Source organism: Triticum aestivum, chromosome 6A (assembly GCF_018294505.1).
Source record: "Triticum aestivum cultivar Chinese Spring chromosome 6A, IWGSC CS RefSeq v2.1, whole genome shotgun sequence".
Classification (NCBI taxonomy): Eukaryota; Viridiplantae; Streptophyta; class Magnoliopsida; order Poales; family Poaceae; genus Triticum; species Triticum aestivum.
The window spans coordinates 481974950-481986728 of NC_057809.1; the positions used below are offsets into that span (position 1 = coordinate 481974950).

Consider the following 11779-nt stretch of genomic DNA (forward strand, 5'->3'; position numbering starts at 1 on the left):
AATGATTACTACATACGGATGTATGTAGACATATTTTAGAGTGTAGATTCACTCATTTTGCTCCGTATGTAGTCACTTATTAAAATGCCTAGAAAGACAAGTATTTAGGAACGGAGAGAGTATATTGGAAGTTTTTCCGGGAAGTACTCCTTTGATTTTGTAAAAAAAACTCCTTTTATTTTGATCATCAAATAACGGTTTAGAAAGAAACCCCGCAAGAAAAAACGGTTTAGAAAGAAAAAACCTAGTTGAGCTAAAGATTAGTGGCCGAGTTACCTCGCGCAGACCCGCAAAAGAAAAAAAGAGTTACCTCACGCACAAAGAAAACTAGGGGCAGTGAGGCGAGAGGCGTTTTTGTCCACAGCCACGGCCATCGTATGCCAAAACGGGGCCGCGAGCCGTCCCGTCCCGGTCGAATCCGCCACGTCGGCATCGGCGACACGAGGGCGACGTCCCGGCCGCAGCCAACCCGCTCCTGTCCCGCCCCGGCCACATCCCCGGCGACGCCCCGCTCCTCCATCTCCATGTACTCCTCCGTCCTCTCTCCCTCCCCCACCGTCGCCGCTATAAATACCTCCCCCTTCCTCTCTCCCTCGCACCTCCGAAGCCGACCAAAGCCGAACCTATCCATTGCATTCGCACATAATACTGGTATACATACGCGCGCCATTACCATTGCGCCGGCCTCTTCCAACATCCCGGCCGCCTCATCTCCTTCCGGTGCCTCCCATTCGCAAGGGATCACTGTGGGTACGTGCGCGCGCCTAGGCGTATCTGTTCCCTTGTCTTTTGATTTCGGTTCGTGCTGAATCTTTTCTGAATGCGCGGTCAATTTGTCGGTGTTGCAGGCGCGATCCGTTCGTTGATGGTCATCTAATTCAGGAGATTATTTCGCCGAGCAAGGGGAGGGAGGAGCCGCCGAAGAACACGCGGACGCGGTAACCAATCTGTTCTACTGTAATTTCCAGCCCCTTGTCCGAAACAGAAATAACAATACTCATTTTTATTCAGAAGAATCAGGGACTCGTTTCCCTCGGCGTGTCTCTGTCGGCTTTAATTTTGGATTCGCCTGAAGTTTTTTTTTTCCAAAAAAAATTCGGAATACCTTTCCCATTTCCCGATTGATGATGCCAGAATCCCCTCTCACTGTCTCGCCGGGCCGGTGATGCGATGCGAGCGCCGAAGAAGAACCATCTGCATTTGGGCAAGCAACCGCCCCCAAGATCGCCGGAGCACCACGGCGGTGACAGGCCACCCTCCTCAGCTGAGCGGCGCTTTCCTAGGTTTATTTTAAGCAGGATACTGACAAGAGAAGCAGAGCACCACGGTCGCCGCTAGCGCACATTTATGTTTCTTGACGTGTGACCCTCAGCCCTCTCTGGGTCTTTTGCTCCTCATCATCCGGCCTGATGGTTCACTTTCCTGTAGCACATTGACTATGTGGCAAACACCACGATAAAAACAACGAGAAGAACTGCACCCGCGCCTTTCTGGTAGTACAGTGCTACTGTAGTCTGAAGGTGATCTGATGCTCTTGTCTAAGGCACGTTCTTTGCAAGGCCAATTCAGAAAAGGAATTGTGTGCGCGCTTTAATAGAGATGCTTAGCTCTTGGGAGACCTTGGAGCCATTTTATTATGTGCCCTCTCAAGGGTTTTGTCTCACTATGTCACTAGTCGATTCTGTGCCATCTTGCTACGTGCCCTATCCCTTTTGGAGCTGTCTCGAATATCTCAAGCTTTTGCCACACATGTTAACATTATCTTAGCTTCTCCACTTATTATGAGCTATTATGTCTTTGGTCCATGTACGCACTTTGGCGCTTAGTGTGCGCATTAGTTTTTTGTCTCAAGCTCGTTAAGATCTTTTGCTGAAAGCTACATATTAGCGGTGTGTGTGTGTGTGTGTGTCTTTCTTAATTTACTCTGGCATCTGAACCAATTATCTGGCTGGTATTCTAAAATGTTGACTAAATCGAAGTATTGTGCTTGAGTTGATTGGTTCTAGGCTTCTAGCCTCTATCGCTATGCTAACGATTTTGTTGATTTTTAGTTGCAGGTAGCGAAACGCCAAGATGGTTAATTTCGGGAAGGTACTGATGTCGGATCAGTTGGAAGAGTGGAAAGAGTATGTTGCCTTGCTGCTCCAAAATTTAGTTCCATGGCATTTTACTGTTATGACTGAATTGGTTAGATATGCATAACTTATGTGTTGCTGTTTTCTCGACGCAGATATACACTGACAAAAAATATCAAATTATAAGCTTGTTCAATGACCATTTCGAATCTTATGAATCATTTGCTCACTTTTCCAGATACTATATTAATTACAAAATGATGAAGAAAAAGGTAAAACAGTATGTTCAGCAGACTCAAGATGGTGGAAGTAATCATGAACAGGTTCTTAAGGAGTTCTCAAGGATGCTTGACGATCAGGTAATACCGAGCTGAGTTGCTGATAGATTCATATTTCATACAGATGCTTTATTATTGATGTATTCGTTCAACCATCAATGTTTATTCTTTTTTGCCTCACACCATCTGTGTTCATGTGAGTTTCTTCATTGCAGATTGAAAAGGTTGTGCTCTTTCTACTGAAACAGCAAGGTCATCTTGCTAGCAGGATCGAGAAATTGGGACAACAGCGTGCTGTACTCACGGAACATTCCGATATATCACAAGTTTCTCAAGTGCGAGAGGCATATAGGCAAGTCGGGCTTGACCTTGTGAAGCTCCTTAGATTTGTTGATATGAATGCTACTGGGATCCGGAAGATTCTTAAGAAGTTCGATAAGCGCTTCGGCTATCGATTTACAGATTATTACATCTCTACTCGTGCAAACCATCCCTATTCTCAGCTTCAGCCGATCTTCAAGCAAGTGGTAATTTTACTTGCTTGCATCTTCAGTTCATAACTGGGGCTTCAGTGCATTTGTTTCTATGGTGGCTGTCCTTGATTCCTTGTAGTCTTCATCATCTTTTGCACTTATTATGCAGTTCTGGATGCAGGGTATCGTAGCTGTTGCTGGTGCTTTGACACGTAACCTTGCATCTCTGCAAGATCACCAAGGAAGCTTCATGTCCATCTATGATCATCCATCAATTACCTTGAAGGTCTCTTCTAGATTCTTAGCTGCTTCCATAATCAGATAATGCAATTCTCATATGTGCTCTAAATGAACATCTGTACACCTTTTCTATGTGCAGGACCCTATCATCGAACAAATAAATAATTCAGTACAGAAACTCACGCACAGCACAACCTTCCTTCAATTCCTTGGACAACACGCACTGATCATTCCAGAAGACGTGCAAGCTAGCTCGGAAGATCTCGTCGATGACCAGAGCTACCATTTCATGTCGCTGATGCTCAACCTAGTGAACACATTCCTCTACATGGTGAACACATACATCATCGTGCCAACTGCAGATGACTATTCTGTGAGCCTTGGTGCCGCAGCGACTGTTTGCGGTGTGATTATCGGGTCGATGGCAGTTGCCCAAGTGTTCTCTTCAGTATATTTCAGTGCCTGGTCCAACAGGTCATACTTTAGGCCCCTCGTATTCAGCAGCATCATGCTGTTTTCCGGGAACCTGCTGTATGCTTTGGCGTATGATCTGAACTCCCTAACTGTTCTCATACTTGGCCGGCTGCTCTGCGGGTATGAATTTTCTTTCTGTTCCCTAATTTACTGTTGTCATGTTTAAAATGTTTATCTGATCGATCAAATCGGCCACATTTGTATGCAGGTTGGGTTCTGCCAGAGCTGTGAACCGTCGGTATATCAGTGACTGTGTGCCTCTCAAAATGCGGCTGAAAGCCTCCGCGGGATTTGTCAGTGCTAGTGCACTTGGGATGGCATGCGGTCCTGCGCTGGCTGGTTTGCTGCAGACTGAATTTAAGATCTATGCAGTAACTTTTAATCAGAACACCTTGCCCGGGTGGATCATGTGCCTTGCTTGGGTTGGTAATTTGATTTGGGTATGGATTTCCTTCAAAGAGCCAGATCACTTTGCTAAAGAGAATGCTGTCAACGCACAGTCATCTGATTCCGGTAATCCTCGTCGTTTGCTTTGTTCAAAAGCAACTCTTGTCGTGGTCATGGAACCTAGGCTCCGGATACATTTATTGACTTAAATTCTTTGCCGTGATAGGCCATGGACGAAATGATAATCTGGAGGGCGGTTTAGCACAGCCTTTGCTCACAGAGGCAAAGGAGAGGCAGGGTGAAAATGCAGACAACAACGAAAACGACCCTAAAGAGAGTCATAAAGCAGCAACATCGATTGCCGCAGCATACAGATTGCTCACGCCATCTGTGAAGGTTTCCTCCTAACCCCTTGAATCTGATCTCTTTTTGCAGTTGTTGAATGTACTCTTACACCTGCTCTTCACAAATATATCAGGTTCAGTTATTGATCTACTTCATGCTCAAGTTTGCAATGGAGATTCTACTCTCCGAGTCTAGTGTTGTCACTACGTTCTATTTTAACTGGTCCACGAGCACGGTGGCCATCTTTCTAGCTGTTCTAGGACTGACGGTTCTTCCGGTCAACGTCATCGTTGGAAGCTATATCACCAATCTGTTCCAGGACAGGTAACTTGTGTGCTTTCATCACACCGCACGCTATAGAGCAGTTCTCTTCTCTTGATCACTGCAGTTCTCTGGCCGTTTCACATCCCTTTTTCTTTCTCCATCTGAAGGCAAATCTTGGTGGCGTCTGAGATCATGGTCCTGATTGGCATCGCCTCGAGCTTCCACTTCGGCTCCAGCTACTGCGAAGCTCAGTACGTCGTGTCGGCTCTCATCACGTTCGTATTCGCCGAGGTGCTCGAAGGTAAAGAACCTAAACAGCCCACCACCTCCAACGCAAAGCCTGAACCAGACGTGAAGTGTTACCTTTTCTGAAACTTGCATCGCATGTATTTCTCTTATGACCATGTGTCTGAACATCGCAGGGGTGAACCTGTCCCTCCTCTCCCGGGTGATGTCGTCGAGGCTCTCCCGTGGCACCTATAACGGCGGGCTCCTCTCGACGGAGGCCGGGACGCTGGCCCGTGTCGCCGCGGACATGACGATCACCGCCGCAGGGTACCTGGGGCAGAGCCAGCTCCTGAACGCCACCCTGCTGCCGTCTTTGGTGATCTGCGTAGCCTCCATCGCGGCGACATTCGGCACTTACAACACCCTGTACTGACAAACGGGCCCCCTCGATGCATATAGTTAAGCATGGATCAATGCGCGGCAAGGCCGAGCTGCTGTTCGAAGCTTTGCAGCGTCGCTGTAAATGTTAGGCCGTCGGTGCCAGTGCTAGGTGCTGCGTTTGTGGCGTACCGAAGCTTGTGGTATCCAAGCTAGCAACTGTTGTAGCAGACACACGGTTCTAAATAAAACTGTACTGATCCATCCAGTGCTGCAGATCGTGTAAGGTACTCGCACAAGCCAACGGGAAGAGCTAAAAGTATGTAAAGATTTGGAAATTTGGAGAGAGGCGCCAAACCGTTTCGGTGGCCAGGCTTTTCTTTCCTCACGCTCCTGCCGGCGGTTCCTATTTAACGCTTAGGTCGCAACGTCTATTTGGGCCGGCCCAAGTGGCGCAGGCTCCCTCTTATAGGTTTTTTTCTTTTGGTTTTCTCATTTTCTTTTTCACTTTATTTTTCAGTTCTTTTTTTATTTAGTTTTCTATTTTTATTTTTCTCATGTTCGTTTTCCCTTTTCTTTTTTATGTTTCTCTTCTTTTTAGTTTTCATTTTCCAAACATTGTTCCAAGTTCATGAATATTTTTTAAAACCTTAACATTTTCTAAAATTGTGAACATGTTTTAAAATCATGAACATCTTCTATAAATTCGCAAACATCTTTGAAAATTGTGCACCTTTTTTAAAAACATGTAAAGTTTTTTTGAATCGGCGAACAATTTTTTAAATTCACAATTTTTATTTTGACCAACATTTTTTTGAATCAGAAAACATTTTTTGAATCGCTGAACATTTTTTGAAATTTGCAAACATTTTTGAATTTGCAAACAATTTTTTAGTCCATGAACATTTTTTGAATCATGAAAAGTTCTTGAAATTAATAACTTTTTAAAATCCTGATCATTTTTTCAATTCGAGATTTGCGAATAGTTCTCAATGTAAAAACACGAAAAACAAAAGAAACAACAAAATGAAAGTATAAGAAGAAAACAAGAGAAAGACAGGAGCTCCCAGCACCCACATGGATCAACCCAAAATGCACGGTGGGGGGGGGGGGGGGGGGGGGTGCGATTGGTGGCTACTTGCTGACCTACGTGCGAAATAGGGGCTCCTCCTCCTGGCATGCGCACCATGGTAACAACTGGACCCTTGCACGTATACGTTAGGGTAGCCTGGACAATGACCCTTTAAAAAATTGTGACCCAACCGGACTCCTCAAATCGGTTCTTTACGTCCGGGATGACCGTCACACCTACATTCAGCCCATATATGGGGCAGATATGGGAAGGCCCGGGCGCATTGGCCACGTCGGACCGATCCACGCAAGCTCACCTGACCCAAGAAATATCCTCACCTCGGGCAAACCATAGTCTTCCGGTCAAACACTCTCGAACAGTCCACACTCCACTGCCCGTTTCCTCCCCTCCCCTCTTGGTCCCGTCCCCTCCTCTCCCACCCCTCTCTGTCATGTCCAGTGTCGGTAGCGCGACCAACGGCGAATCTGGTTGCGACTCAGACCTCATTGACTGGGACATCCCGCTTCGCTCGGAGGACGATGAGGAACTTGCCCTTCGCATCATGTTGGCAGGATCGTGTGTGGATAGGGGTGGGAGCTTGAGCTCTACTCGTCCCCTGTCGCTCAGCACCACAATGCGAACGACGACACCGGGTCCACGCGCTCTGTTGTGCGCCTCTGCATGCTCTTTCCACTAGTGAAGGAGCAGAGTCGAGCCTTAGGTCACCTCATGGGCTTCATCTCCTCTGACTCCGACGATAGCGACACGGCCAACACAGAAGACGATGACGCCCCTCCGACCACAGACGCCTACATGGAGGACAACTACCGCCACTCCGATGATTGCAAGAGCAAGGGCTCGGCGCAGATATGGTGAAGTCCGGCTCCTAGGGGCGGCGCTAGGCCCCAGGCATCGGGGACCTTGGCCTAGGGCGTGGCTGCTCCCTCCTTTGTTCATTGATTCACCGGTGCAGAGAATGTTCATTACTGTAGTTGTACTCTTGGCCTGGGATGTAGACTATTCCTAGCTCCGCTACTGCCAGCACCGTATCTATCTAGTTTACCTATCTAGTGTCTGGCGATTAACTGCCTCTTTTGATTTGGTTGTACATGGCTGCTGATGAATTTTTTTGCTATGCATGTTTCTTTCTATGATTGCTATGTAGTTTATCTCATGTTGCATATGTTGCGTGGATTTGGAAGGCCGGATATGAGGGGGGCGACTGCGAACACTAAGAAATCCACAAAGTTAGCACATCTGGATTTTGGCGTTTGCTCAGACATCTGCTTCGGTTACTCCTTCTGTCACCTCGGACCATGTACCAATCTTAGTCCAGTTCTGCAATGACAAAGTCAAGAGCAGGTTTTTCAGGATGGAAAATCATTGGCTTGAGATGTAGGAAACTCGGACGCTCATTACCAACTGCTGGTGCAATGACACGAGACCAATACATTCTGCTGCCTCCCTTATCAATTTCAAGACGAGCCATGTTCGTGATGCCCTTAGGAAGTGGAAGAGGAACAGGGCTAGTTTGGAGCTGTTGGTTTGCAACAAGTTTGTAGTGGACTACCTAAATGTTGTTGAGGAGCGTCGTTCCCTGTCCCGCTTAGAAATGGTTCTCAGAAAGTTTGCCATTGCAAAGGCCGAGCAACTAATCTTGTGGCAAGCTGCTATGTGGCGCCAGAGGGCTAAGCTTCGGTGGTGCATCTCCGTGGGTGAAAACACTAGGTTCTTTCATGCTGCTGCTAATGGTCATGCCAGGCATAACAAAATTAAGGTCCTCATTCAGGAGGGGGTGGAGTACTTTGATAACCAACAGAAGCTTCAGGTGGCCACTACATATTTCTCTGATCTGCTGGGTCAGTCTTCCCTTTCCCTGCCCACGGTGCAATTGAATGATATGTATGAGCACATGGACTTGTCTTGCCTTGCGGGTGAGTTCTCCGAGGGAGAGATTGTCAGCGCTATCATGAACTCGCCGAACAACCGTAACTCGGGTCCAGATGGACTCACGAATGAGTTTTATAAAGCTTTCCACGGTGTCATTAGGATGATCTGCAACTTTTCTTCCATCAAATTTATCATAAACAAGTTGATCTATCTGGGGTTAACCAGGCTTACATTTCTCTCCTACCCAAGAAAGACACTCGTCTGGAGCTAAGATATTGCAGACCGATTTCAATAGTCCATAGTGTGCCAAAGCTTGCGAGCAAGGTCCTTGCCAGGAGGATTCGGATGCAGATACCTGCATTGGTTCACTTTCTACAATCCGGATTCACCAAGGGTCGGTCTATTGTTGAGAATTTCGTTATGGATGCAGACATGGTGCAAACGACACACAAGCGAAAAGTTCCTATGGTGGTTCTCAAACTTGACTTTCAGAAGGTGTTTGACACTGTTAGTTGGTCATGCACTCATGCCTTTTTAGTATTTTGGAAGCTCATGGTTTTCCTCAAAGGTGGATCAAATGGATTGATTCTATTTTGTCCACGACAAGCTCTAGAGTCATGCTTAATGGAGAGCTGGGGGAGCCGTTTCATGCTAAAAGGGGGTTCAGGCAGGGCGATTCTATCTCACCACATCTTTTCATCTTGGTCGCTAATATTCTGCAAAGGCTATGCTGCGAATAGTTTGAGTCTGGCAATTTGATCCATCCTCTTGGCTCAAATAGGTTGTTTCCTGTGTTACAGTACGCAGACGACACGCTTATCCTTTTCCAGGGTAGCACCCAATAAGCTTACATCATCAAGCATATTCTGTCATCATTCTCAGCATTCTCGGGTTTACAAATTAATTACCATAAGAGCACCTTGATCCCCATCTGCATGGATGCAAGTACTACTACAGAGATTGCTGAGCTGTTCGGCTGTCCAATTTCAAGTTTCCCCTGCACTTACCTTGGCCTACCTTTGTCTCTACACAAAATCAAGCATGGCTTGCTCCTACCAGTCATTCACAGGGTTGACAAAAGATTGTCAGGCTGGTTAGCTATTTTTTTGTCATGGGGAGGACGTCTCACCTTAATAAATTCTGTGCTTGCCAGCATCCCAAGTTACTATATGGCTTGTTTCCCTTGGCCTAAAGAGTCCATTGCTAAACTTGAAGGTTTTATCAGGGCTTTTTTTGGCAAGGAAAGAACTCAGTCAAGGGAGGCCAGTGCCTCGCGGCGTGGCAGTTTGTTACTTTGCCACGATCTTCTGGTGGTATAGGAGTAAGGGATCTATCAGGACACAACCAGGCGTTTCTTACTAAGCTTACTGCTAAGATTCTGCAATTTTCTGAGGTCCCTTGCTATCAGTGCCTAGCTCAGCAATACTGTCAGAATATCATACCTACGAAGAACTCGAATTGAGACACCGCTATATGGAAAGGCCTCAAGTAGTTTATTCCTCTGATCATGGCCTCCTGATGGTGCTCTTTGGGATATGGTCAGCTTCTTTCCTTCTGGCATGATTGCTGGCTACCGGTGGGCCGTCTCCGTTTTGCTCTGCCTACTCTTTTCAGCTTTGCTAGGATGGCTGCTGCACTGTCGCCTCCCAATTCTCTCAGGGAACCTGGTGCCTTCAGTTGCACCCCAATCTGTCAGCAATAGCCAACCAAGAATTGCAGTTACTCAACGATATTCTGACAACCACTATGCATCCTCTAGCCACACTGATACACGATCTTCTGCTCTCCACAATAAGGTGATAAGTACATCGTATATTTACAAGCTTCTCACCTTCATGGGGATTTCTTGCATATCTAGTTCCTGGACCTGGGATCCCATCATTCCTTTGAAGTACCGTATTTTCCTGTGGCTGACCTTCCGGGGAAGACTGAATTCACGTGACAACATGGTGAAGAAACATTGGACGTCCATTACCCCCCACCAAGATTGTGATATCTGCCCTGCCAGCGAATCTATTAATCATATTGTGCTGTGCTGTTTTCCGGCGCCGGTGCTCTGGGGTGCTTTACACATGTTTGATCTTGCTGCCAATTCCACGGACCTCATCAACTTCATGCAGGAGGCTCTGCAGGTCTGGTCGTCCTCCAGCAAAATTCATATTATGTTTGTTGCGTCGGCCGTTACACTTTGGGACGCCAGGAATGATTGGGTGTTCAACGATAAACGCTGGTCTCCAGCCTTCATCAAACAATATGCAGCACAATTACTATGCTTGTGGCAGAACAGAACGAGGAAGCCGGAAGATAGGGATGCTATAGCAGCCTGGGTACAATGGCTGATCCCTAGCTAACCTAGCCTATCCCCCTCTTTTTCCTTTTGCTGTATCTCTCCTCACATCACCCCCTTGTGCTTCTTTCTCTCTTTTGTTTGGCAGCTTATAGCCAAGGCACCACAATGGTAAATATGAGCTTCATGTAATTGACCTTCGGTCTGTTTTGAAATATATAAGGTACAGCGTTATCTACCTTTCATTTCAAAAAAAAAAGTTAGCACATCTTTTTTTCTCTTGCGAAAACATTGGTTAAACTTATTTTTTGAGAAAGGTTAAACCGTTTTATGACTACCGTGTACAACAACGAGCACCTTTTGTCTCTCCAGGGAATATACCGAAAAAGGGTTTCCCCCCGCTTTATATTATAAAGCACCAGACACACGATCACAGGGTAACTGCCGGGGCGAACGGCACAACAAGCCCAAAAGGGAAAAAGAAGAAATAAAAGCCAACAACGGCAGCTCGGCAAGCACAAATGATCCGCCACCGCTGCGCCCTCCACCTTCGTCCCACCACACGCCATGGCACCGGCCCGCCGCATACCAAGCAGCACCTCCAAGAAGGAATGCGACGCCAACGACGCTGCTGCCCGGACGAGTCCTAGGGTTTCCCCCGGCATACAGAGGGGAGCGGGTGATGGGTAGCGCCGACGCCCTTCAAGAAGGAATGATGGCACCCTCAGGTGTCACCGCGTCGGAGCCGGAAGAACCGGCAAAGATTTCTCCCACATCCCCAAGCACCGCTACCCACTCGAACCGGGGCCATCCAACCATCAAGCCACCCGCAAGCACGCGCCACCACGGTCTTGGACACATCCACGCCGCCCCGCTGCGAACACCACCACGAGGCCAAGGAGGCCGGAAAGAAGTGCCAAGCGACGGGAGGAACCACACCGAAGCCAAGCGGGAGGGAACCACCTCCCCCGCCGACGTGCGGGAGGCCCAAGCCCCCGGCGACGTCGTGGTCGCCGACCGGACGTGGCAGCAGGGCACACCGGGCCACCCCTGGCCCGGCCAGGTCCACAACGGACCCGCAAAGCCCCGCCGGCCATGTTGCAGCAAGCCGGCACCTGCGCCGCCCGCTCCCAGCCGTCAACGCCGCTCTCCCGTCTCCTGGAGGCCACGCCGCCGGCCCGTCCCGCCGCCGGCGCGCCCAAACCCAGATGGGCCGAGCGGGCTGGTTCAGGCCGCGCCGCCCCGCCGCCAACGGCGACGCCGTCGCCCAGTCGTCCACCCACGCCGCGCCAGGATCTCCGCCGCCACGTCGGACCGCCGCCGCCGAAGAGCACCCCCGGCGCACACCGCCCCGCGCCGGAGAGCACCGAGAGGGGAAGGGCAGGAGG

General features: G+C 48.4%; 1 protein-coding gene across 4 annotated transcripts; it reads left to right on the forward strand.

Moving 5' to 3' along the window:
* The first annotated feature begins 383 nt into the window (after nt 1–383).
* On the forward strand, nt 384–5418 carry LOC123127998 (SPX domain-containing membrane protein OsI_08463). 4 transcript variants are annotated; one of them, XM_044547885.1, is made up of 12 exons: nt 384–750; nt 849–957; nt 2052–2126; nt 2314–2434; nt 2569–2880; nt 2996–3112; nt 3206–3660; nt 3749–4053; nt 4154–4323; nt 4406–4596; nt 4704–4837; nt 4959–5418. In XM_044547885.1, exons 3-12 carry the CDS (start codon nt 2074–2076, stop codon nt 5195–5197), a joined length of 2097 nt encoding a protein of 698 aa, XP_044403820.1. In that variant the 5' UTR covers nt 384–750; nt 849–957; nt 2052–2073; the 3' UTR covers nt 5198–5418. The 4 variants fall into 4 exon arrangements, with proteins under 4 accessions (XP_044403820.1, XP_044403818.1, XP_044403819.1 ...); XM_044547883.1 differs by having other exon boundaries at nt 849–938; XM_044547884.1 differs by having other exon boundaries at nt 849–938; nt 2058–2126.
* The last annotated feature ends 6361 nt before the right edge of the window (nt 5419–11779 follow it).

What these genes read in the sequence shown, in the direction of transcription:
- LOC123127998 (XM_044547885.1), top strand. Translation starts at nt 2,074, where the DNA reads ATGGTTAATTTCGGGAAGGTACTGATGTCGGATCAGTTGGAAGAGTGG. An exon ending in CAGTTGGAAGAGTGGAAAGA is followed by an intron (nt 2,127 to 2,313) that starts GTATGTTGCCTT and finishes TCACTTTTCCAG; the next exon opens with ATACTATATTAATTACAAAA. An exon ending in CTTGGCCGGCTGCTCTGCGG is followed by an intron (nt 3,661 to 3,748) that starts GTATGAATTTTC and finishes ATTTGTATGCAG; the next exon opens with GTTGGGTTCTGCCAGAGCTG.